We start from the raw sequence: 27,645 nt of genomic DNA, 5'->3' as shown, positions 1-27,645 counted from the left end.
TCTATCAACAGCATTTAGGCAGGCACACTGGGATGTTCCTTGAGGCTCACACACTGGTGGATGCCACCAGAACCAAGCGGAGCTGGGCAAAGGGGTATCTCCACCTCATCAAAAAAACAAAACAAAAAACAACAACTAAAAACCCCCCAACATGTTGGCTTGGGATTTCTGTTATCTCATGACCTCACTTGATTGGGCAGCCTTCTAGCTGAGTTCAGTTATGATTCTATAACCTTCTGTTCCTTCCTTCCTTCCTATTATACTAGTTTAGTTCTCAAAGTGGCTTTTCACATCTGAGGACATTACTTACTTCCAACTTGTCCCTGATTTCAGGGGCCGGGGCCTAGTAAATCACTGTTCCTATTCTTGACATACAGGGAAGCATGATTAAATTTCTGATTGCTAGACTTGCCAATAGGTGTTTGTGGAATAGATCAAGCAATTAAGATTGGTACCATGGCAGGCAACAATGTTAGCCACCAACCCACTTGAAACCTGATGAAAATCCGCCCCCCACCTGCTGTTTGCATTAGAATGAAAGATCCCCTTAATGCCAACCTTCCTCCATGTGCAAATAGCAACACTGGGGTGTGTGTGTCAGGATTATGGCAGGGAGTGAAAAGGATAAAATTCCCCTTCAAGTGGCAGCTATTTACACTTTTAAAAAATCCATATCTGCTAAATGCCAAAATGCTAGCAAGTTTGGCCCCAGCAAGCTTGGAGTAATAAGCAGGTGCATTTTCTTTCTAGTGCATAGGGAGGTAGTGCTCACACTTGAGCACTAAAAGGCCCCATACAGGGCACAGCTTTCAGGTTCACAAGCTACATCTGGTTAAATCAATTTTGAATTGGCAATAGCGTATTGTAGGACAAGGAGTAGCTTCCTAGTGGTGCAGCAATAAAACTGCTAGCCCATTTGCAAAGCTAAGCAGGGTCTGTTACGGTTTCAGATTTGATGGGGGACCGTGTGTTGAGATTCCTGCATTGTAGGAGGTTGGACTTAGATGACCCGTGGGATCTCTTCCAGCTCTATGGTTCACCCCTTTTAAAGCATATTTTTAAAACACCCTCCTGTCATTCACATTAATGGAGCACGCTACAGAGTAAATGAAGACAAAATACAGCTAAAAGAAAGCAAAGAAAAAGAGAGTGGAGACCTCAGCCGTGTGCCATTGTACCAGGGGTTGGTCTATGCATATGTATATCTCACAGAAGATGGTGTCATTCTGAGGAAGGAGACTGGACTATGCTACTTCAGGCTACATGTGGAGGACCAACCAGCATATTTAACCCCCTTCAACCAAAACCTTCCTGCAAATACAAACTGCATAGCAAGTGGAGTTTGCTATGGTCTGCTAGTCATCTCCTCATTCTGCTTCATTTGTAGCATCAGTCACTGGCATCCTCAGGCAGCTGCTAGAGACTCAGCAGTGCCCACTGACAACACTAGGCCTAGGCTCCCTTTTCCTGGTGCTCTAACAAGACAGCCTACTAAATGGCTTTGAGTCACTGTTTAAATTTCCTGCAGTGCTTTCGAACACTCTCTGATAATGTGCTGCAATGGGGTATTGTGGGAAACTCTAAGGGTGGCTTCTACACTATTGGATTCCTCCAAGGCACCACAACTCATTCGACCACCATCACCGTTACTGCTCAGGTAAGCCTGTCAACATATATGCTGAGGCACAAACACAGGCAGGCCCCACCAAGAAGCACAATGCTGAGGCCATCCTCAGACATGATGCTGATTCTTCTGTCAACCCATCCTGATCAAACTTTATTCACATAACCTCCCACCTCTTCTGGCACTATGCTCTCCAAGGGAGTCTATTTCACACATTCAGCTGCATGTGTCAAGAAATCTACTGCTTCTATGTGCATGTGTGAACTGGCAGTGCTAAGTAAATGTGTTTAGTATTAAAGGGTTAGGTTTCCAAAGAAGGGTTTTGAAAGAATATCAATATGTCTTGTGTATCTGTTTAAAAGCAGCCATTCCTTGCTGGAAAGAATGTTTGCATTAAGGATAGCCATTGAAACTGTCGCCTCCAGATATTGCTGGACGCTGGATCCCCATCAGTCCCAGCCAGTATGGCCAGTGGTCAGGGATGATGGGATCTGTAGTTCAACGACACCTGAAAAACACCTATTTTTCACAGATAATTCATCATAAATTACATGTATTATTGTCAACAGTGAACTTCATTTTTAAAAATAGGAATCCCATTCTTTTCCTTAGGCTTAAGTCATCCAATGCAATGCTGCCGATCAAATGCTCTGTCTGGAATTCAGTAAACTGGCCTTAGTCGGTGCATAATAGGGATTGTGCCTGCATTCCGTACCCCTACCCTTGGTCTCCACACATTTGGTGCAATAAAGAATGGAGAACCCACAGCTCTCAATATATTGTTGGGCTCCAACTCCCATCAACCCGAGCCAGCATGACCAATGGCCAAGGATGATGGGAGTTGCAGCCTGACAACATTTAGAGGGCAACGGGTTCTTCACCCCAGGTCTATATGGGATATATGCATGAAGAGTATTAAGTGAGTATGCCCAGCAGAGGTACTCTTTAGAATGTAATGTTTAAGGGGAGGGGTTACACATTATTGGTCATATCTGTGCACATACACACCATCTGGACATTAGGATGGCGAGATGCATTGCTAGTGCCACACCATGCTTTGAGTTTACCTGCTCTGCCAAAGGCAACAGGTAAGCAACATGGGTATGGCATCCCACCAAGCCCTGTTATTACACATTCCCAACTCTTTTCTGCAGGCTGTATGGGGTTTCCATTCAAAGCTTCCTTCCGAATGAATGGAGACTCTACAACAGTGTGGAGAGTGTGGTGAAGTGCTTTTAACAGTCATCATGTAAACAAGTATACTGCAATGGTTTCTAAACTTTTGAACTAAAGCAAATGGTATTTTTTCCTGGCTGCGAGGCTCACCTTTACTTATGGTTCTATACTGTCTTGCAGCGCTTACTACCAGATCTGTCCAAGACAAGGGCAACATGGCCCATCTGAGGAAGCAAATCTGGGGATGCCAATTAAGGGCACAAAGCCTGCAATCCTATATGCACGTACCTGGGAGTAAGGTCCATTTACATCAATGGATCTTACTTCTGAGTAGATAGATATAGGCTTGTGCTGTTACTGGTCAGTTATTTAGTTTATTATTATATCTGTATCACCATTTAGATATTCTACGTCAGGTACCAAATGTCTTGGACCATCTCTGCTCACTGCTAGCAGTTTATGCCAGTACCGGAAAAAGGCTTCTGTAGGCCTTTGGGAGAATGCTAACAAGGTTCATCTAGGAGGCCCCAATTTCTCCCTCTCTCTCTATAGTGAATCACTATAAGTCCTGAGTTCTTCCAGTGGTCTCTTTGTTTCTTTTATTCCAGTAAACATTACTTAAGTCATAAATACGAATGATTCGCTTAACTCCGTCAGACACTGTACATATAGAAAACAACGGTTTTCAGTTCAGACATCCCCCCCCCTTCATCCTTTGTTTTGAGGCAGCAATAGACAGTATCGGAATCTTGTGGTTCACAGGTCTGTGGCACTAAATTCACAGTGGATAAACGCCGACAACTGGAATAGCTACCGTCTTCTCAGATTGAGGGCACGTTTCTTGTGGACTACCCCATGATGGTGCAAAAGCGACCGGAAGCTGCTTTAGGTAGCAGCAGAGCTGAACGGGCCACTTTGTGTGGCCCCTTTCCGTACCATGTGCACGAGCACGCACTCCCCCCCCATACACATGTGCGTTGCCTATGCCCGTTCTTCCTCTGAAAAACAGGCACGTTATTATAAAAATAGCACAGCGTTTCAACGGCATGTACAGTTTACGCCTCAAGAGGCAAAAGGGAACGTAACATTTTCCTGGATATAGACGCTATACATTTTAAGGCACACCAAAAGGGTTTAAGCTTACCATTTCCATGCTACTTGAAACCTTTGTTATGCTCACAAAAGACAGTAGCAACGATTGACTGGAAATGCTGAACATTTAAATGTTCATTCCCTAGGAGTGGCCAATGCTTTTCTTTACTTTTCTTAATTTTTTATTTTTTTTTGTATGCTCTTAGGGTTTAAAATTTCAATTTGGAAAAAAGACAGAGAAATAAATAAATAAATAAAAGAAATATCTGAGGATGGGCATTTCAGAGTATTTTTAAAAAATAATATTTCATGCTACATTTTATATATGTAGATATAGCTACATGCAGTACATCTACATATATAAAATGGTAAGAGAGCTCCTTTAACCCATACTCAACTTTAGTACAGTACTCATTAATATAACTGGGGTTTCAATTATGCCAGTGAATACTTCACTTCTTTCTAATGCAGAACCCAATCAGCAAACAAACAAACAGAAACAAAACAAAAATCCAATAAAATAAAGTAAAATAAAATAAAAATAAGACTGTCTTAACATGCAATGCAATAGGCATCCTGTGGCACGAGTTTTCTTATCCAATCTATTTACAATACAGCTGAGTACATTATTTACACAGGTTACAGTGTTTTGTCACAATGGATTTTTCATGGTCCCCCCACTAGCTCACTCCGCCCCCAAGTGTTCCCAGTGCTACATCCTGTCAGACGTGTGTTTCAATGAAGGAATGAGTGTGTGTCAGCAGAGGGGCTGAAGCTGCAAGTTCAGAGGCTCCGTTTTGGGTTTTCAGAACAGCGCCGTACTCACAAATGTCCAGGAAAAATTCATAGTTCTTCATTTTCCATTCTTTGAATTTCTTGGATGTCAAGTTGGGCTCATGGAGCAGGTTATTGATCACTGCAAGATCTCCTTCCTTTGCCTGCCAGAGGTTGGAAAGACAACATTCTGTTTAAGTGTGGAGTTATACGCTTGTCACAGTTTCAGCTAGGGTTGGGTGAATTTGTTGATTTCGGCTTCTCTTAATTTCTAATTTTCCAATCTTACATTCAGTTTTCCACATTTCTTCATCAAAATGAATATTTCACTCCTCACCTTGGGCCCCCCCCCCCAGGTCCTCTTGGAAATTCATCAGCATTATAGTTTTAGTTGCATAAATTTCTTATGCAATTTTGCTAAATATGCACATTTTTACAAAACGGTTTTCCCTAACAAGTCATTTTTTGTATCTTACTTTCAGTATTCTATGCTTTTATATGCACACTTTACCCTGGTATATGCATTTGTGTGCACATTTCTTAGCTTGAGAACTGCACTGCAAGATTCAGAGAAGTGTGAATTTTGAAGGATGGAAACGTTTCACGTACAGTATTGTTTTGGAAAGTGCAAATTATGTAGAGTTGCAAACTGAACCCCATTTCTTCCTAATCCCTATTTACACACGGTAGTGCTTGACATAGTTGAATGGACTTTGGTTGCAGATGAGACTACTGCAATGTACTCTGGCTTAAAAAAGCATCTGGAAACATCAGCTGGTGAAAAATGCAAAGGACTGCTGGTAGTAGCCTGAATTGTGAACATATGTACCAATTTTATTGGCTGCCAATTTGTTTCTGGGCCCAGTTCAAAGTGACAATTACTCTTTGGGACTTCGATATCTGAAAAAGGCTCTTCTGATATGACCTGATTATGTTTACAGACCAACGTAAGTGGGTGACAGGAAAACACCACATATGTTAATTGTGGCTGCCATTAAAATGAAGGTGACATGTTCATATGTACTTTGTGCACAAACTGCAATCTCTACTGGCTGATGCAAATAAACACCTATCTCATATGAGATGCAACAGATGGGCATAGGGGTAAAGAGAAGGCGTGGGGAACTGTTAGCCCGCCACATGTTGCTAAACTACAACTTCCATCATCCCAGACCATTGGATATGCTTGCTGGGACTGAAGCAAGTTGTTCAGCAACATTTTTAAGAGCCAAAGATTCCCTGCACCTAATATAGAGCCTTCTCAGTGGTGGCACCCTGCCCCATCAACTCAGGAGTTACCTAATACCAGGTTAGGCTATTGTCTACTGTACTGTCCATTTTGACTGAGCAGAGGCTCTCAACAGTCTGCAGGAGACAGTGGTCTTTCCTATCACCTGCTACTTCATTATTTAACTGGAAATGCTTAGAATTCAACCTGGGGTCTTCGTCATGCAATGCATGTGCTCCACCCATTTAGCCATGGTGCCCGCCCCCATGCTTACTTCCTCCTATTTCACTTTCACTATAATTAGAGCAGGGCAAACCAACATGGTGCCCTCCAGATGCTTATGCACCAAAACTCCCATTGGCATCTCTGGCCACTAGCCATGCTGGCTGGGGTTGATCGGAATTAGAATCCAACAACATCTGGAGAGAACAACACTGGCTGTCCCAGTGTCAGAGAATGCTCTTTGGGAATTTGATACCCTGGTTCTTGGAATTTGTTTTTATTTTTAAACTACCGATGATATTATTCATTGGTTATCGCTCCTGGTTACAACTGTTTTGTTTATGGTGTTTTAGTGGCATGTTATGTTTTCAGGATGGTTGTCACTTGAAACAAAATGGCACAACAAAAACGTTTTACTTAAGAAATAAATAATAACACCCAGGTGAAAAGAAAGAATCCTTTTAAAAGGAAGGCTTTCTGTTAACAGGCATGAGGTATTACATGATTTATATAGTCAACCAGTTTTGTGGTTACTTCATTATGCTTTTGAGACTCTGAACAGCTAGGGAAGTTCGAAATGGTTTCAACAGTCATGCATATCTCTGTACACAGCAGAGAGCAGAGTCAATCTGATGCAGGGAGTTGAACTTCAGAGTCCCCACTCAAACCAACACTCAGCCAGTGGAGTTTTCTCTGTGATCTTGCTCCAATCCCTTCCCTCTCCACTCAACTCACTTGGCAGAATCATGGTGAAAATAGCATGGGGATGGGGTGGAACCTTACATATATTACTTTGAAGTCCTTGGATGAGGGATGGGATTCAAGAAATCAGCAATGTGCAAAAGGATCATCTGTCCAGTAAATATTCTGAAATGTTTGTCTTGTTCATTCACAACAAGTTTTACAGCATTACACTGGTCTTTCATGTTGACGCAATAACATACAGAGGCCTGGTTTGTACAACTTGGTAAGCTGGACTATGGCTTACTGGTACCTTGGAAATGTTCTGGCTCTCAGAGAGGGAGCTCACTGTCACCCTTTGCTCCTTCCCCCAGTCCTGTATTCTCAGTGTGGCAACTAAGCCAAAGTTTGACTTAATGTATTTTCTGAACCCTGGCTCTTGGTTAAGCTCTCTCCTCCTTAACCCTGAACTGTAGCCAAAAAGAAGGTGCAGGAGAGATCTTAAACATGACTCCAGGTTCAGACAACACAGTAAGGCAAAGCTTGGGTTAGCTGCCATGCTGTGCAATTTCAGAATGACTGGGGAGGAGCAAAATGACTGTCTTCTCCTCCCTGGGAGCCTGTATGTTCACATTAAGCCATGGCTTAGCTTAGTCTTATGTGTGTATGCAGCTGCAGCATATCAAGGACAAATGCTTACTTTTAAAGTACTCTTGAGAGCTCGGATGTGATGAAGCTTTTCGTTGATAGCAGGGTCGTTGCTTCTCTTTACGAAGGACCTCCGGTATTCCTGCTTGGTGGAAGGGCGTTGCTCTCCAAATGCTGACAGACTAGCTTGCTCCAGAGCTTTGTACAACTCATGCAGACCATCTGCACTCTGTGGTCGCTCTTCTGCGTTTTCTGAAAGAAAATCCAGCTTCCTTTATTTGTGCGTGTAATAACAATATACGGTGACAGAAAACAAGAATAATTTATACCAAAACAGGACAGTTATTGTTTTTCTGAAGCAGTTATTCAGCTTTAGGTCTGCCTGTAAACCACAGTAGTCTGCACCGGAGGCTGCAGGTGGAGGGCAGGTGGAACCCTGCCCCAGTAACCTTGGCCCACCCTCAGCTAGCTCTTACCTGCCTGCCTTCCTAACAACCAGTTCAGGAGGTGGGGCTGGCAATCAATGCCTTAGTCTCAATGCTGCCCCTTGTAGAACTCAGTGGAATTGGGGGAGGAGGGTTTGGGAACAAAATTAGGCACCCATCTAACTGTACATTAACAGACGCATCATGAAAGAGTCATGGCTTCCCCTACAGAATCCTGGGACCCCTATTCCCCTTACAGAGCTATACTTCAAAGAGTTCCCTGGGAAGAAGGCTTGACTGTTAAAGCACTCTAACCTCCTGCATACTATTGGTGCCCATCTACCTAAGCTCTGTCTGCTCTGGCAGGCAGTAGATCTCCACAATTTCACCCGGGTACCCTCAACCACCAATCCAGGAGCCCTTCTTACCTTCTTCACACAAGCTACTTTGCCTTCTAACAGGCAGCTTTTCTTCAGATCTCTCTTCTGTTATCCCACTGGGTTTTACGCGACTTTTCGCTCGGACATCTCTGTTTCGTGGGAGGCTTTGACTACGTTGCTTCTGGGGTCTGGCATGAGAACTGTGGCCTCTGTGGCACTCCACCAATGGGAAAGGGCCATCCTGTTCATGGTTGTGTCGTCTTTGGACTGGTAGCGTTGCTTGTCGCCGCCTCTCTGGTGACGACCCGGGTTGTCCGCTCGTGTACTCTGGGTCAGGAGGGACAGTCTGCAGAAAATGGAGCCCTGAACTGGTCAACGGGGTCTCAATGAGATCCTGCCAGGAACGCCTTTCTCTGTAGGGAGGTCTGCAACCTGATGAGTGTGTGCTCGCTGCTGCATCCTGCCTGGAATCTTCCGCAGAAGAATGAGAATAGGTTGATTCACTGGAGAAGTGTCGTCCTTGTTTAGGCTCAGGGAATGGGCTTGAAGAATTCATCTGGAAATAATTAGAAACAGTCCGTTATATGACACAGTGTTGGGAACATAAAGGAAAAACCCGGTGTGTGCTGTACAATAAAACCTACACTCCTCTCTTTAGTTATTCTGTTACCAGTGTGATAGTTGATGCCCTCAAGAGTTGCTTCTGTCTTGGTAAGAAATCTAAACCTGTGGCCCTCCAAATATTGTTGGACTCCAACTCCTATCAGCCCCAAACCAACATGGAAATGATCAGGGATGATGGATGAGTTGTAACCTGGAGGCCACAGGCTTCCTATCCCTGATCTAAAGCCTTCTCCTACCCACATGAGTTACTGTGGCAATGTGGTTGGCAATAACACAGGGAATATTTAGCCCTCTTCAAAGTCCACTGAATGTGTCATCTGAGCATCCCACATGGGTGGAAATCTTGTGACATCCTACTGCTTACTCAGGAGCAACCACAGAAGCATCAACGGTGGTGGCAACTGCACATTTTAAAGTAACATCTAACATTAATGCTAACCAGCAGATCTGATGTGCGGATTTGAAAATCACAATCATTTCCCTTTGTAGTTGTTGGAAAACATCCTCAACCACTCCCTATTCTTGTTTCGACACAGGTTTTTAAAGAAGTTTTTCTTGAGATCTGCTTAATGTAGTTGCAATTCAATGTTGCTTTGCAGGGGAGATTTTAAAGCCTCCTCAGAAGAAGTTAAAACTGGATTTCCAGTTCTTTTCTTTAAAAAAAGAAGAAATGTTCCAACAAAATAGGGGGCAAGCAACATGTGAACACTGTAGTGCAGAATTCGTTTGTTTTTTTTAAGGGACTGCTGAACATTATCCAAATTCTTTCAGCTAAGTTCTGAAAAGGAAAAAAGAGAGAAAATGAAAAAAAAATTGTGGAAAAACAGTAAGGGAGGGGCTTAACCTGCATCCCAGTTGATGGAACAGCATCACATGGGTGAAAAGTCAGTCTGAGCTTCACCCATGTGATGCTGTTGCCTCAGTCATTCTCCCTTTGGTTCAGGCTGTGTGAGGACCACATCTTTCACGCTGAAGAAAAATCTGAAAGAAAAATACAGAAAGAGTCCTATCTGAACTTAAAAAACACAGGTAAAAGGAAAGGAAACTAAAAAGCAAGTTGTACGCATTCGGTAGACTATCCACCAACATACTTATTAACCACATGATCACTATGGCTTCAAACAGTTTATTTTGCAGATTCGTACCCTTCCCACCCTCCAAAAATCTCAAGATACATTTGGCAAATGAAAGAATATATCATTACCATCACTTTCTGGACATATACAGCCCCCCTTATGTTCTGGGCCCCCATGTGCATAAGTGAGGTTGTGTAAATTATGGAGCACCCTCTAAAAGGCTTCTGAATGCCTATTCCCCATTCTCCAGCTCTCTCTCCTGCTCTCTCTCTCCAATACTGACCAAAACATCTGGAGTTGAAGCTCTGGGGTTAGCTGGAGGCTGGGAGCAAAAGCGGCTGCAGCTGCGGCTGCTGTGCAACCTTGTGCATCAGGCTGGGGTGCCAGATGTGGCCCTCCAAGTATCTCTGTTTGGCCCTCAGGATCCTCCATGCCATACTCCCTATCCCCAAGCCACACCCCACAGCGGCCCAGCTTCATATTCCCTTTGAGTATTTTTCCTTGGCTGGAAAGTGCCCTCGAGCTCTGATAATGCCTTTTGCTTGGCTGGCTGGCGGAAAGAGAGAGGTGAATGTGGTTGTAAAGCAGCCTGTCGTGGGGAGGTAAACATTACATTTGCTGCTCTGCCCACTTATGCTTCTGCTGTCACCCACCACTGGCATGTGGCCCCTGGAAAGTTGCCCAGAAGAGAATGTGGCCCTCTGCTAAGCTGTCAGTGAACTGTTTCCTCTCCAGGCATGAAAAGAGAAATTCAGAGTCATGTTAGTTGCTACCTGTTCATTATTTCTTTTATGAACTGTTCTTACACCAGGGGCTTTTTGCATAATTAGGACTCTTAGCATTGGCAGAATTTGCTTTTGTGTGTGTGTGTGTGTGAACTGCAACTTCCAAACCAACTTCAGTCAGTTCCTAACGTCATTTTTTTTAGCTTATTCAAAGATCAAAGGAAATTTTCTTTTTTAAAAAAGCTCCAGATGGTTGGAATACTGATTAACTGCATAACATTATGGATGCTTACTCTGAAGTAATTCTCACCGAGTTAAATGGGACTTACTCCTAGTTATTCATGCATAAGGTTGCAGTAGCTCCCATTCCCCCCCCCACCATCGGCCATGCTAACTGTGGCTTGATGGGAGTTGGTCTCCCACATCTCACTGGAGGGCCACCAGTTCTCCAACCCTGAATTCCTTTTACCTGTCCTATGGGAGGAGGATAAAATGTATTATCTGGTTGCTGCAGCTCAGACAGCATGGCTCTTATAAGCCATTGTTGTGTTCCTATACCAATAGTTTAGGAACTTTCACCACCGTAACTAAGTTTTACCGCCTGTGTTTTCTGATTCATGTATGGAAAAAGCACATGAACCTGACCATTGAGGGGTTTGTAAGTAAACCAATTTTTAACGTACCAAATGTGTAGTCTTTTTCCATGCTAATTATGGACTTTGGGTTGTGTGGGCAGAAACCAGTCCGACTGATGGAAGACAGCCAAAGCTGTTTGAAATTATCTCAAAGTGAGAAATTTCATGTGAGAACCAAACACATTGGGCTGAAATACCAATAGATGTGTGAGGTGATGCACGATGGACTTGTTAAATTGGCCGACTGTCAAACCAAAGAAATGACAGCCGACATACTAACCAAGCCACTTCTGACAGCACTGATACCTTTGAGTCAAGATGCGTCTTTGGGTAGTTCATTAATTGTGCATGCAATTGTTATTATGTCTGAGAAGGGGTCTGTGGGATAATCAACCTCACATAACCAACATGTTTAAGTCTAATGCATGAAGGGGTCAATACCATAGTATAAGCTGTCATGCTAGGCTGAGCTAGGTTACTCCCTTTCTCACCTTGGAAGCAAGGTAATGTAATCAAGTCTATTGTTGTAGCTCAGTCTACCAGAGAAAATCAGTGTGAGAAGAGGTTTTGAGCTGGTTGCTGCAGCTCAAACCACATGGCTCTTACAAGCCATTGTTGTGTTCCTATACCAATCATTTAAGAACTTTCACCACTGTAACTAAGTCAAGTTTTACTGCCTGTATTTTCTGACCAAAGTATGGAAAAAACACAAACGTAGGCTCTTTTTATGCTAGGGGAAGAGGGGAACTTTGGAAGGAACTCACAAGGGCATATTTCCACACTGTACTTTGCTATATACTTCATGATTTAAAATCTCTACTGGGGTTCTCTCACCAAAGAGTACTTGGTCAAAACCTGGATCCTGACATCCAGGGAATTCTCTTTTTATATCTATATTTTCCTTGCCAACCAACACTCCTATTTTCTCTATGGAATACCCCACATGATGCCACTGCCTTGCTGAAGCTAAGCAAATCTGGGTATGGATGGGAGGCGCCCCTGCCCTGGGAACCACATGCCTTCTGCCTTGAGATCGACAATGAAAGAAAAGCGAGAGAAGACAAAGTATATAAATGATTGTAATGATGTGACTAGATAATACTGTGGGGTCATGCTCATCCCTTCAGCATTCTATTGCTTTGTCCAACTGATGTGATCAAAGGACCAGACCAGTAGGGTAACCATGTGTGGGGTTGAACGACCCTCCTGGCAATAGCATCAGTACTGTTTACCTGGATGGGGCAGGGCGGTATCCAGGTTGGGGCTGTGCAGGTTCAATGGCAGCATTGGAGCAATGAAAGCAGCCTTGCCAGTGCATGCACTAGCACAGCTCCAACTTTGCATCCACCTACCCCTGCTCCATCCCCATCTGTTAAAAAACGCAGATGTTAGGAGGGCGGTTCTGCAGATCTACCCTACTCCATTTTCCATTACTGACCCAGACGGCTCACCATTCACCAGGTTAAAAGGTAGGGCTCCTAAGTCCATTAAGCATGACTGAGCATATGGGAATTTCTGCATAAAAGTCAACAAAGCCAGAGCTTTGTTTTTCCTTTATCAATATATTATTATTTAGCACTACTCTTGGTCCATTAGGTATAGTCATGTTCTCTTTACTTACAGTAGAAATACTTATCTGCTCTGCTTTACTTACAGTGGGTTGAATCCCGACAAAGTTCTTTGAGGTTGGGTCCCATTGGAACCAATGGGGCAATTTAGTCATGGCACCACCAGTTTCGGTTATTTCAATGGAAACTATGTGCAACTAACTTAGTCCACATCCAACACAATGTCAGTAGACACTCTTCCAAAAACCAGATTAAAAAAAAAAAAAATACAGCCCAAGGCTCAGAAGTAGCCTAGTGCATGCCTCATGTAACTTACCGAGGGTGTTCGGTGGTAGGTGTCGCAAAGTGTTATGGGTGCCTCTTGCTTCAGAGTTAATGAGCCATCAATATCTTCCTGGTCACTTTCACTCCAGTAATCTGCTAAAAAGTGTTTGCATTTGCCATTGAAATGAGTCCTACATTAGGGAACATTTTTCAAAACACCACAGTAAGCTGTAGCTTACTGTGTAGTTATGCAACCTGGTAATTGTCCCCGAATGTGCAAGTTAAAAAAAAAACATAAGAGCAGCTTGTTGGATCAGGCCAATTGCTTATCTAGCCCAGCATCCTGCTCTCACAGTGGCCAAGCAGGATCCAAGCACCAGAGCACTCTCCCTTCCTGTGGCTTCCAGCAACTGGCACACAGTAGCATTGCTGCCTCCAGCTGTGGAGGCAGAGCAGAGCCATCATGGCTAGCAGCCATTGATAGCCCTATCTTCGATGAATTTGCCCAGTCCTCTCTGAAAACCCTCCAAGTTGGTAGCCATAACTGCCTCCTGTATGTGTTGCGTGAGGAAGTACTTTATTTTATCTCTTATGAATATTCCAACATTCAGCTTCATTGCATATCCATGAGTTCTAGTGTCATGAGACAGAGAAACCTCTCTCTTTCCACCTCCAGGCCATGCATTTGTGTATGTGCAGGCTCTTCTTTTGTGCTGAATTTCTGATAGGAGGTTACCAGAACGGACATAAGACATAGGGGATACAGCCAGCAGGGCAGCACAGTTCCCCTATCTATGTGTTTATGTTTTACTTGAGGATGTTCAAATTTGTCTATTGTAATTTTATTTGTAATTCACATCACTTCTACCTGTTTTTACCAAGAATACTAACCATTCTGTTCCCACATTTAGGTGCACTACTAAGCTAGTGATATCTATTAACTCTGAGAGATCTACTCTGAGTAGGACTAGCATTGGGTATAACCCACTATCTCCAAAAAACCTGGCTTAAATGCCTGTTTTCAGTACATCTTGTGAACTTCCTCACAATGTTTGGAGAGGTGGGAAATTCAATGGATACGTAAGCTCTGATCTGCGCATATATATATATATATATATATATGCTTTCGTAGATTTTCACGGGTACAGGAATGCAGGTTTTGGTGTCCTCGGGTGTCTTCCTGTGTAAAAGTTGGGGTGTCTAGGCGACGTTTCGACGAGGTCTCACTCGTCATCTTCAGGCTGGTGCTTTCGGCTTCTTGTTACTGGAACAGAGCAGGATCTCAGTGTTTGAGTTCCTATAAATACTGTTGAAGGTGTGGTGTATAGCCTCCAATGTTCTGGGCAGAGAGGAGGTTCCCAGGCTAGTGTGCCTTTTCTTCTTTTGTTCCTTAATTACTTGAGGGATATCTTGAGTGATTTCTTGAGCGATATCCTGAATCCCACTTAGGTGGGTCATTAGGTGTGGATTAGTTGCTCAAGCCTTTGTGTCTTGAACTCTTGAACTTTGTGAAGAGTTTTTCTGAGAAGATGGCTGTACTGCATTTGGTTGTGCTCTGGCTTGGCTTCGTGTATAGGGGCGAGCTGTGGTTTTGTGGCCTGTGCCAGCCAGATCTGTGTAGGGGTTGCGGGGGGGTGCAGCATCCGGAGGTGCCACCATGGTTTGGCTACTGGATGGTGTCTTATCACAGATAAATTACAGACACCATCCAGTAGCCAAACCATGGTGGCACCTCCGGATGCTGCACCCCCCCGCAACCCCTACACAGATCTGGCTGGCACAGGCCACAAAACCACAGCTCGCCCCTATACACGAAGCCAAGCCAGAGCACAACCAAATGCAGTACAGCCATCTTCTCAGAAAAACTCTTCACAAAGTTCAAGAGTTCAAGACACAAAGGCTTGAGCAACTAATCCACACCTAATGACCCACCTAAGTGGGATTCAGGATATCGCTCAAGAAATCACTCAAGATATCCCTCAAGTAATTAAGGAACAAAAGAAGAAAAGGCACACTAGCCTGGGAACCTCCTCTCTGCCCAGAACATTGGAGGCTATACACCACACCTTCAACAGTATTTATAGGAACTCAAACACTGAGATCCTGCTCTGTTCCAGTAACAAGAAGCCGAAAGCACCAGCCTGAAGATGACGAGTGAGACCTCGTCGAAACGTCGCCTAGACACCCCAACTTTTACACGGGAAGACACCCGAGGACACCAAAACCTGCATATATATATATATATATATATATATATATATATATATATATGGTGTTTTATATAGGCATTCACAAATAATGAATTACTAAAACATCCCTAAGCTCACTTGTAAGCAAGCATGTTAAGGGTCATGGATTCTCTACCCCACTCTGTACATGTCTCCGTTCATCCAGATGGATGTCAAAGAATAACGATGGCCTTACCTTCATCAGGTCGGATATCCTTGTCATCAGGTGTATAACCAATGGCTGCAAGACCTAAACGGTTCATCCATCTGATGACAGAAAAAAGAGACAGGGCATTTTAAACACACAAATACACACCCTGCTACAACTGTTCATTTAAAGCATTTAAAACCTGTTCTGAAAGAGAAACAGTTCCCAGGAAGGCTGGCAGATCGATACAAAACAAGACAATTGGCTATAAGCAGTGGCCTACAGTCCTTTATCACATAAAAAAAAAAAATAAAAAAAAAATTAACAGAAGAGTAAAGAAAGCAGAAGATGAGAAAATGATACATTTCAGAGTGCTAAAGACTACTCTGTCACCACCACTGTTTTTCCGTAGTTGGTTTAAGTCAGTGTTTCCCAACCTTTTTTGGGCAAAGGCACACTTGTTTGATGAAAAAAATCTTGAGGCACACCACCATTACAGCCCCGTGACGTCAGCGCGCAGCGTCACGCCGGGAGGGAAGGGAGCCGGGGCGCTGCTGCTGCCGCCGCCGCTCCCGGCAGGCATGGGCCCAGCTGAGGCGGCGGCGGCTGTTGTGGTGGTGGCGGCGATAGCGGGCGGAGGAGGGGGCGGCGGCGGGGCCGAGGTGGCCGGCGGCGGCGGGGGAGGCGGCGGCGGCGGGTGGAGCAGGAGGGCGGCCGAGGCCGGTGAGGGAGTAGGGTTGCCCGGGGCTTGAGGAGCCGTCGCCGGGAGTTGCTGCTGCTGTTGTTGCTGCTGCTGCCCGGACATGCCGGCCTCCTCCTCGTCCGCTGTCTCGCGCTCCTCCCTTTTGCGCGCGCTGCCCCGCCGCCGCCCCATTGGCCGGGTCCTGTCAGCTGATCCTGTGTTATTTCCTGTGTGTGTGTGTGTGAGGGGAGAATGGAGAGAGAAACCTCGGCACCACCACCGCGGAGCTGCCCCCGGCTCGACGCGGATCCTCGCCGCCGCCGCCCCGCCTCTCGCCGCCCGACTCGCCCGCCTCCCTCCCACGGCACACCAGGCAACGCCTCGCGGCACACTAGTGTGCCGCGGAACACCGGTTGGGAAACACTGGTTTAAGTAACATTTTCCATTTGAAAATTAATACAGTGGTACCTTGGGTTGTCAAACGGCTTGGCTCCCAAACACCACAACCCCAGAAGTAAGTGTTCCGCTTTGTGAACATTTTTTGGAAGCTGAACTTCCGACTGAGTGCAGGAAGCTTCTGCAGCCAATCAGAAGCTGTGCCTTGGTTTTCGAATGGTTCCAGGAGTCGATTGGACTCCTGGAATGGATTAAGTTCGACAACCAAGGTACCACTGTACTGGAATGGATGTGGAATGGTATAGCTGACTTTGTGAGGCAGGCATCATTTCCAGCTTTTAATTGCAACTGTGACATTATACAGATTCACAGTTGTTCTATTGTTTGGTTTTAAACTTTGGTTTGTTTGCTTTTTGCTTTTTAAATTTTTGCTCACTGAAAGCAATGCCATCGGTCAGACTTAAAATAAAGGGGGGTCCTATGATGTGGGGTAGGCCTGAGTTATGAAATACACTTCCCCACCCCAACAACTTGGAGGACTGCAAAGAAAACCAACCAACCAACCAACCAACCAACCAACCAACCAACAAAGAAAGATTCCCTTAAGCCATTGATTATTTAAAGGGTAGAGTGAAGCTTGCATGCCAGAAGCGTAACAGAAGAGGATTTTGATCCTCCTGTGGTTTGCACTTGTCTTTTAAGCTCAAAGAAATGCTCATTGACAGTGACGGCGTAGAGTGTTACTCTTCATTATTTTTTCATATATCGAAACAAGCGATCAACCCCCCCCCCCCGCCCCAACAACCTTATAAACTTGAAGCTCTTCAGTGCCTGAATCTCAATCAGATACTACAGTTTCAATACTCATCCACTTTCTTCCCTCTCTGTATGCCAGGGACGCTACCAGTTTTACCTAGAGATACTGGGAATTGAACCTGGCACTGTCTAAGTTACGACCTTTCCCCAATGCTCAACTAGATGCTGAGTTAGTGGCCTGACTCATCTGTGCTTCTTCCTAGGTTCCTTTCCTTTAAAATAAAAGCCTGAAGAAACAAGGCAACTGTACTGTGTCACATTTATCCCTTGGGGGCAAATTGAAACAGAAGAGAATTGTAATAAGCTGCAAACGAAATTCTGTCTCTCTTTCTGGAATGGGGCAGGGATAGTTTCAGATGCCTGGAGTTGTGATGCTGGTGAGATGAGAATTAGTGACATTTAGAATTAGACTTACAGCCCTCCCGAGGACAAACTTCCTTGGACCAATTATAGAAACCTCCTTTTATTCCTTTGAGGCCTGAACAGATTTTCTGTACAGTATAAGCTATTAAATCCCCGTGTAAAGATGGGAATTTTGCTAAAATAGCCTTGCATCCTTCATTTGCTAATTCATATTTTGCCCTGGCTGGTACCTCAATGATATAATTACTCAACTTCTCTCCCACCCTATATTCCATGCAATGGTCATTGTCATTAATAGCAGCAAGGATGTCTCTTAATAACACAATGAACATCACCCTGAATTGAAGTTGTTCAAACCCGTTTCATTTAAACATTCATCACTTGCATAACCCCTATTTTAAAACAGCTGTACAGTTTGTTTCTAGGCCCAATTCAAAGTGTTCATAGTAATGTTTAAAGCAGGGGCAAAAATAGGCTTTATTTCACCTGGTTCAAAGACCCAGTTTGACACCCCCCCTTCACATCTGCATACATACACACACAGGTTGGAAGCTTGAATGTTGCCCCCTCTTGAGGCTTCACCCAGCGCAAACCCCCCCCGGCTAGCCCCTTCGTAGCTATGACACTGTTTAAAGTCTTAAAGTAACTTTGGCCCGAAATATCTGAAAGATCACCTCATTCTCTACAGACCCTCTTGGGTGTTAAAACTGGCAGAGGGGGCCCTCTTGGTAGTTCAGCCACCCTAAATAAATATGTTAGGGAGGGTGGCAGCCTGAGAGAGGGACAGCCCTTAAGCTGTGAAATAGCCTTCCCACAGACGTACATCCATTGTATAGTTTTCATCAAATGCTAATGTCACGCCTTTTCACCCTAAGCTTTGAAATCTGTCGTGCATATTTCTGGACTCATTCCAAAAGGAATTGGAATTTTCACGAATCTTCCGACATTCAGCTTCACTGGAGTTCTGGTGTACACACACGGATGCCACATGAAGGGTTTTTAACAGCCACTCTTACCAGGAGCACCAGCCCAACATCTCTAAATGAATACATATTTTCTGAGCCTTTTCCAGTTGTTGTTCCTGATGCATTTTCCATTATATGCAAGAGGGCATTTCTTATTAAAACCTCATTTGATTCACTTTGCATCCCCTATATTGTTATGCTGGGGCAGGGGGCGGGCGGGAATGATTTAACAGCAAGGGACTCATAGCGCTGAAGGACAATTTGATGTCAAAACATTATTTATAAATCACATTATGGAAGGCCAATATGGTTTGCAAACTGTGCGTGACTCGCCATTTATAATGTTAGGCAGCTCTATATCTAGAAAGCACCTCAAAACAGAGGCGCTCACGTGGCTGTAATTGCTTTGCAAAAGAATAGAACTGCAGAAGACTGAAGGCTTGGAATAAAATTACAACAAAACTCTTCTCCCCACACCACCCTGCAAATAATATAGTAGGAAAGCTTATTAAGACTGCTTGGGTGGTTTTAAAAGAGAACATGTAACAATATTGTCTGTTCTGAACAATTCCTAAAACAGAAACTGAACATGAAAAATGAACGGCTGATCACAAACAAGCTTGCCAAACACCCGAATCAGCCCTAGGCATGCACCCATCAAAAGATCACCGAGGAGACTCTTACATGTCAGGATTGTGATCTAGGATCAGGGCACCATGGCTTGGAGGTCAGCTCTGCACCTCCTCAATGTTCCTTATTTGTAAAGCGTGAGAAAGGAAACTCCAGTCTTTGGGCCAAATTTGGCCAAGCACAGGTCTTGATTTGGCCTGCAAGACTGCGTCACACCCACCTGCCCCACACCTGGCATCCTATGTGAGGTCATGTGTGGGGCACCTATAGATGCAGGTGGATGGGCTGCACAAATGAGTTCCCCACATGCAGCTGATCCCTACAGAAAGCAGGGGCGAATTCTCCGCCAACAGCTGATTCAGGGAGAGAGATTGTCCCGATCCAGGCCATAATGTCTCAAGGAGCTTGGCAGATACTCATTTCTTAAGTTTTCTGTCAAGAAGAAAATGTATACACAGGGAGACTAAGCTGCCACTGCAACAGGAATAACAAGCGTGCTCCTTCCAAACATATAAAGTCTTTGCAGTCTGCCTTCCCCACTGCTGCATCTGTCACTGTTGTGGCATTTTAAAAAAAAGTAAATGAAGATCACCGACAGGAGAGATGCTCTATGTGTTTTCTCTGATTTGATAATTTGACATGATTTTGCTGATCTCATTTCATGCGGTGCCTGCTTAGGTTTGTCAAGCCAACAACAGAGGAATAAGCCCAGGACAGCTTAGCAGCTGAGAAGTGAACCATAACAATTCATGCTTTTGTGTGCATGCCTTCCACCTGCTTAATGGACTTTGACGAAAAACACACACCTCTTTTCATCCTATTAACTTTCTTTTCTATCCAAAGCCACTATAACCCCTTGCCTTAGTGCCAACACTAAGCTTTTCACACTTTCTATGGAAAATCCTCATTTAGAGCAAAAGTAGATTACTGTAATGCATGTGGAGCTACCCTTGTGTCTGGTGTGGAAGCTGCAGCTAGTGCAAAACTCTGTTGCTACGGCGCTTAATAGGAAGACACTCTGCTTTGCACATATTATGCTGGTGTTGAAAAATATGCACGGGCTGTCTATTAGCTACTGAGCCAAACACAAGCTTTTGTTTCTGACATTTAAGGCCCTGAACAACTTAGGAGCATGATACCTAGCAGACCACATTTGCAGTACAGTGGTACCTCTAGTTACGAACGTAATTTGTTCTCGAGGTCTGTTCTTAACCTGAAACTGTTCTTAACTAGAGGCGTGCTTTCAATAATGGGGCCTCTTGCTGCCGCTTCACCACCAGCACACAATTTCCGTTCTCATCCTGGGGCAAAGTTCTCAATTCGAAGTAACTCTTCAAGGTTAGCAGAGTTTGTAACCTGAAGCATTTGTAACCTGAGGCGTTTGTAACTTGAGGTACCACTGTATAGACCAAGATGATATTTAAGATCTTCAAAGGAAAACATGCTGGCTGTTCCATGATGCTGACTTGGTGACAATGCAGAAGAAGCAGGCCTTCTCAGTGACAGCCCTGAAGCTTTCATGGACCCCGACTGTTAGGTTTTATTATTGTTTTGCACACTGTCCAGTTTTATTTCTTTATATAAAGTTACATTTTGCTGTCATCTTGTTCTGAGGAAATTGCTGATCAGGCCTTATACAAACAGGAAGCCAGGTGTGCACTCACAAACACTCACAATACCCATGCAACATCCCTCACATGTTCAAAATGCAACTTTAGCACCTAGCAAGGCCACAGGTCCCTGATGCTAAAGGTACAGGCCAAATGGGGCAACCCTGTTGAAAGGAATATCCTGGCACACGAAGCACAGTATGACTAGCTTTTGTGTGTGCTGATTGGGTATCCCATCAGAATAATTTAGAGTCAACATGAAGCCACAGTCAGTTATAGCTCTGATGAACCTGTAGGATATACCTGTTCCCCAATAGCTGTTTGTCCCATTCACTGTTTACATTTTTACAGGCAAGGTTAAAAAATCTGGACCAGAACCTGGTTTGAGGATGTCCTGGGCAAAGTGCCCACAGCTGTTTTCTGATAGGAACCTAAGAAAAGCCTTGCTAGGTCAGGTCAAAGGCCCATCTAATCCAGAATCCTGTCCTCAAGGTAGCCAAAGATGCCTATGGTGTGCATGCATAAAGCCTCCGAAAGTGCAGGCAGAACCATAGGCATTGTTGCTAGTAGCCATGGATAGTCAAATTCACGGGGAATCAGGCTAATCCTCTTTCAAATCCATCCAGGTTGGTGGCCATCACTATATGTCGTGGAAATGTATCCCAATGTGGCCTGTTGTGAAGTACTTTATTTTTGTCTGCCCTGAAGCTCCCAAACATTCAGTTCCACTGGATAGCACCAGTTCTGAATATTATGAGAGGGAAGAAAAAACTGCTCCCTACGTGCTTTCATCACACCTTATTCATAATCTCTATCATGTCATCCCTTAGCCACACACTGCTGGTGCCCCTGCTCAAACAAGTGTGCCAGGTGGAGGTGCACAGCAGCAAACAGTGTCAGGGACAGGTGGTGGTAAGCAGCAGCAGAGGGGTGGGTGAGGACAGACGGAACTGATAGATGGCAGCCGCTCCAGCCTCCTCCTACACTGCCAACCGTGGTACTGGCAAGCATCCACCCAAACTACAACAGCCATGTATTCTGCCACATCAATGACAGTCCTTTGCCGGAAAGTGTCCTGCAGTTGGAAGGGCTGTCTGGTCTGTGAGCAGTTGGAAGATAAAAAAGCCCAAAGTAGGGAGAGCAGGAGGGGACTTTGCCCATCAGCAGTGAGCACCTGGGCGAGAGCTGGGAGGCTTCACTCTTCTGAGTGCGGAATAAGGGTTAAGGTATAATTGTGATAAGCCATCCTCAGATCTTGAATGACGAAAGGTGGTTCAGAACTTGAATAAATTAAATTTGAAAAGAGAGAAATAATAATAATACCTCAAAGCTCTTTAACACTATTATTATTATCTTCTCCTGCTTCTTTTCTTTTTCTTTTCTCTATTTTTCTCTCTCTACCATTTTGGTTTCTTCCCCATCTATCTCTCTTAGATTGGTTTGGCTTTTACTGTATTCTATGTTGAAAACTTTCAATAAAAATTGATTATATATATAAAAAAACAGTGAGCACCTAGGCAGTAAAAGAACACAGGAAGCTGCCTTATGCAGAGTCAGGCCACTGGTCCATTCAGCTCAGTATCCTTTACCCTGGCTGAAAGTGGCTTTCCAGGATTTTTGACAAGGGGCATTCCCAGCCCTACCTGGAGTTGCCAGGGATTGAACCTGGGACTTCTGAATCAAAAGCATATGCTCCAGCACTGAGCTATGACCCTTCCCTAAAGCCGACTGAGTTCCTGACTACACATAGGAATGTAGGAAACTGCCTTAATACAGACTCAGATCACAACTGACTAGCAGCGATTCTTTAGGGTTTCAGGCGTGAGTCTCTCCCAGCCCTGTCTGGAGATGGTGGGGTTAGAACCTGGAATACGCAGAAATCTATGTCCTATTTTGGGGGGAAATATGCAAGTTGTTCCCCTAGGTCAGGAGGCTACAGCTGCCACTATCTTCATGTTCTCAAAATGCATCTGGGGACTGACGACGTTACATTGGAAGTGGAGATCAGAGGCATCAAGGATGGAAGTTGTATCTACCTGGCTTGGTGCTCCTCAAGACCAGGCCATAATTTTTATTTTAAAAAGCTGAATGCTAGGGTCAGCTGCAGTGGGCCCTGGCATCTTTTACCAGAGATGCCAAGTATCTGTCTGTCTATTTGTATGAATTCTTGGAAGTCTGGAACAATCCCAAAGCAGATTTTGAACAGCGTGCCCAGTGGTCTTATTTTGGGGAAGCTATCCTGGATATAACATAAATGATTTCCATGATCTCTCCTAACAGCCTTCCGTTTTGCAAAACCTTTTATGCTTCTCAGTAGGGGGAAAGCTGCACATTCAGAAAGGCAGCCCTCCTGCCAGCCATGCAATTCTCAAAGGGCCATGAATAGTGTACAAAAATTTCCTGTAAATCCAGCTAACATACACTTATAAAAACCTTTGCAGGAAAGCAGTGATGATCACTCAGCCTGCACTGGAAATAACTCAGGGTTGTTATTTGCAAACACATACATAAATAATAAAGAAAATTAAGACATCTTGATCTTGTATTGGTTTCCTTTAGGGCTGAGATATCACAACATTTACCGTTTTGCACATGCATTTATAGAAAATAATGCCCACCACGAGTTAACCCACTGTGTCCAATTTGGTAAAACAACACTAGTACAGCAATGGCACCTACCACTTAAGAGACATTCATATGCCCATATTGGAACCAGAACTCACAGAAACTAAAAGTCTGTGCAGTTCTACAAGTCCTGGTGCCTGGCTCCACATAGCAGAGAGCCTGGTTTGTTCCCCGCATGTGATAGTGGAGAGGAGGGCGCTGGCCTAGTCCCTGGGCCCATTCATGCACCGGCTTCAACTGGCTACCATGTTGCCTGGGCAGGCCTTACTTCCAGGAACCAATCAGCAGTACTGCTTGGCTCTTGGGAAGAAGGACATAGAGAACTTGTTCCCTCTGGTCTGGCGATCTAGGCAAAACCAACAAGCAATGGTCTGTACGTGCCTACAATTCCAAGCTGAAAGGAGGCACCACTATGAACATATACCCCTAGGTGCTGATGGGGAAATGTCCTAGTACAAACTCGTAGCTTAGAAGATGGTAATAATAACAACGATAATGACAACAACAGCAAGAAGAGTTTTCAAAATTAGTTAAATGTTGTTGCAAAGCTTGATTATTTTTTTAAAAGTGTTTTTCCTTTCTAGTCTTCTCAACAGCTCACATCTGTTTCAAAATTGCAGCCTCCCCACCAGGGCTTTTCTTCAGTCTGAGCTGAAGGCAGAGTGGGCAGCAGTGCTATTTTTCTTAAAAAGAGATGCTAGAGCTCACCATGAACTTCTCCCGTGTTCTCTTAGAATAGCAATGGTACCCATCTGCCCCCACCCCCAGGGAGCCAAAGCCTCTTCTTCCTCCAGCTAAGTGTCCTCTGATGTCATCTTTAGCACGCTATCTGTAGGAGGTAATTTAAAGTGCTAATAACTTGCTGCTCTTCTTTACTTGGGATGAATGTGGGCAACCCCTGCGCTCTGTTTTTTTTCTTTTAATCTCCCATTTTGATTTTTCTTTAAGCAACGACAAGAATCACAATCTTTGCTGATTTATTCAAGTGTAATAATTGCATGAAGAGTGTGACGCCAGGAAGGATATCTCATTTCCAAACCTATTTGTGGTTTGTGCTATTTGTCTCTCTGCACAAGGCACTGAGTGACCGAGGCAAACTAGAAACAAATGTATTAATTTCATGACTAATTCATTGCAGAGAACATCAGTGTGCTTGTGCAGACCTGACAAAGCAGCATGGCAGCATTAATTTTGCAAACCAAACTCTGTCTGCAACAGTCAGAACAGCAGGAAGGGTTCATTGGAACAACTATGTGAATTGCCAGCAAGTCCCCACTCGTTGGTATTTAATCCTTTCATGACTTGTGCCCAGTGCAGATATAGCACAAGCCTTCCAGCAAATCATACACTGCAATTTTGAGGCCAGTTTTTTTTTGCATGGATGCACACTCCTAAAAACATAAGAAGCTCCCTGCTGGAACATACCAAAGGGGTCATAAGAACATAAGAAGAGACATGCTGAATGAGGCCAATGCTCATCCAGTTTAGCATCCTGATCTCACAGTGGCCAATCAGCTGCCTAAAAATTATTTGATTACAGTGGTACATTGGTTCTCGAACGTAATCCGTTCCAGGAGTCCGTTCGACTCCCAAAACCATTCAAAAACCAAGGTGCGGCTTCCAATTGGATGCAGGAGCTTCCTGCATTCAATCGGAAGCTGCGGAAGCCACGTTGGATGTTTGGCTTCCGAAAAGTGATCACAAACCGGAACACACACTTCCGGGTTTGCGGCGTTTGGGAGCCAATTTGTTCGGGAGCCAAGCTGTTCGAGTACCAAGGTACCACTGTATTTGCATTTAAAAATACAATTCACACAGCTGGAAGCATTAGGAGCTTCAAGCAGAAGGACCCAGATAAGTTAAAGCAAGAGTTTATGTAAGTCAAGTACACAATGCAACTACACAATCACATTCAGCCTGTTGAGAGCCATGGAAATCTCAGCACACACGGAGGAGGAAACAGTAACGTTCTTCCGTCTGCTGCTCTGAATACATCAGAACAAAATTACTCTAGTATAATATCAATGTTTCTTACCTATTCATTTCTTCCAGGCAGTCAGTAGCAAAGTAGAAACTCTTAATTTTGGGGTGGCAAGCTTTGAAAGCACTGTGAGGAAAGCAGAAAGAGGGAAAAGATAACTGTCTTGAAGTTCAGAAGGTATTTGGGGAGTTGAACTTTAACAGCAAGTTACCTAGGGAAACCGATATTCTGAGAATCCTGTGTTAAGTTCCCTTTGAATATGATGTCAAGTTCTTTCCCAAATTAGAACTTGACAAACAGATGAAGAAGAAGCCAGGACTTTAGCTCTTTGTCTTTAGGAATTTCATCTTGAGTCCCACCTCTCAGAGGATGCAGTGGATACCCTGCCCATAATATTAATTTATGTGGAATGGTACCATTTTTTCTTTTTGTATCCATGTGCACAGTAAATCTATGCCGGCAATTAAAGGGTTTTTTCCCTTTTTCTTTTTTAAAAAGGAAAACAATCTAAGAGATGCATCCTTTCCGGCAATTTTATTGAAATTACCATGCAGTTTGCATCTCCCTGGTCACATGCTTCAGGTAACAGACACAGCCCAGGTTCAGTGCAATGCCCCAAACACAGCCTGTGATGTCCTGTGCCCCCTGGGATGTGTTGTTAATAGGCATTTGATAGTTAACCTTTTTTCTTGGGGACTGTGATCAGGTGTATGTTGGTTGGAGGGAGGCAAGGGAGGCTTCTGTCTGTAGCTTTTAGAATTTGCCCATTATTATTTTTAATACTTGTTTTAAATCTTATGCATATTTTGTAGGGTAAGATGCCTTGAGGCTTTTTATCAGGTGTCTAACAAATGATATAAATGCTAATGGTGATGATAGGAGTGCAGTCTTAAAGTTTAAAAAATAAAGAACTCCTACTAGAAGTAAAAGTATGAGAGAGGAACTAAGCAATGAAACTAGCATCTGCCACTCTCCACCTCCCCTCGTTGAACAAAGGATATTTTAGCAGGGCTCTTTTTGTTCCTAGCTCAAAGTCCAGGATGCGTCACTGACTAATTCCTTTTTCATAACACTCTCTTATTAAATGCCTTAGGATGGCATTCAACGAACTGGTTTCCTGAATTTTCATTATAAACTCATCAGACCAGGTCACTGCCAGCTTTACATGTAACACCCTCCAACGTGTGACCTTTTAGGAAATGAACTGGAAAACCCTTTCAAAGCAGCCACTTGCTGTTCGCACAGCAAAGTTTTTTGGTTCCTCCCGCCCCCTCCACCTCTCTAGCTTACATTCCCTGGCACGACAGCTCTCTGATGGCATTTGCAGGTAGGGGACAGAACTAAAAAGCTATGTCTGAGTCGTTGGTCCTCACTGGTGAGTGAGCTGAAAAATGGCTCACTAGAGAATTGGCTCTGTAGGAATGCAAAAGCAAGAGCTACATGGATAGGTGTGACAAAGATGGGGTGATATTCTAAATAAATGAGTTTGGAGCCCAGGTTTCTTGTTTCTTTAAGCATTTTGCCAATCACAGGCATTTTGCCAAGACTGATGCATTTCAAAGTGGCAGGGATTTACAAAGCAATGGAAATGCCACTGTGATGGAATTAGGAGAGTAAATGAGCAGCTAGCTGATGTTCTGATCTCTGTCCTTCGAAGCTAGCCAAGAAAAGGCACCCCAGCCTTGTCATTGTGTCCTCGGCCATCAAAGAGACCTTCGTCCTACTGACATTTTCTTCCTCATACAGCTTTTGCCGCACAACGCATGCTTCCCCAATCCAGATATATCCCACAAGTCCTCCCTGTGGTGAAGTGGGCTTACTTGAATAAGACTGGCAACATGAAAGGCAGCCTGCGTGTGAGCACACAACTCAATGGCACTTTCTTTTGAAGCCAACCAATAATAGCTTCCTAAGGACTATTATTGGCTTCTCCTCATTATTTGCTTAGTGTCTGGATGTGCTGCAAGGAGATGGCCCACACAAAAGAAGAACAGGTCTCCAGAAAGTGTAGGAAACCAGGAATCGGCACTTGCATCAAATGACTTGTTGATTCACATTT

At 44.1% G+C, this 27,645-nt stretch overlaps 1 protein-coding gene across 2 annotated transcripts in view; it reads right to left on the bottom strand.

Moving 5' to 3' along the window:
• Window positions 1-3,384: 3,384 nt before the first annotated feature.
• Window positions 3,385-27,645, bottom strand: part of LOC114589252 (connector enhancer of kinase suppressor of ras 2-like) — a 219,538-nt gene continuing 195,277 nt past the window's right edge. The window contains exons 19-24 of one of the 2 annotated variants that reach the window (XM_028715480.2): window positions 25,641-25,712; window positions 15,567-15,637; window positions 13,195-13,298; window positions 8,299-8,806; window positions 7,498-7,697; window positions 3,385-4,830 (exon numbers count right to left, since the gene is read on the bottom strand). In XM_028715480.2, coding sequence (XP_028571313.2) covers window positions 4,615-4,830; window positions 7,498-7,697; window positions 8,299-8,806; window positions 13,195-13,298; window positions 15,567-15,637; window positions 25,641-25,712 — 1,171 coding nt within the window. In that variant the 3' untranslated portion in view covers window positions 3,385-4,614. The remainder of the gene's footprint in view (window positions 4,831-7,497; window positions 7,698-8,298; window positions 8,807-13,194; window positions 13,299-15,566; window positions 15,638-25,640; window positions 25,713-27,645) is intronic. The other variant, XM_028715481.2, reaches the window with a different exon arrangement.

The sequence above is a fragment of the Podarcis muralis genome, chromosome Z (genome assembly GCF_964188315.1).
Source record: "Podarcis muralis chromosome Z, rPodMur119.hap1.1, whole genome shotgun sequence".
Lineage (NCBI taxonomy): Eukaryota > Metazoa > Chordata > Lepidosauria > Squamata > Lacertidae > Podarcis > Podarcis muralis.
Note: the sequence above shows the minus strand (reverse complement) of the source record. Positions and strands in the feature narration are given on the sequence as shown.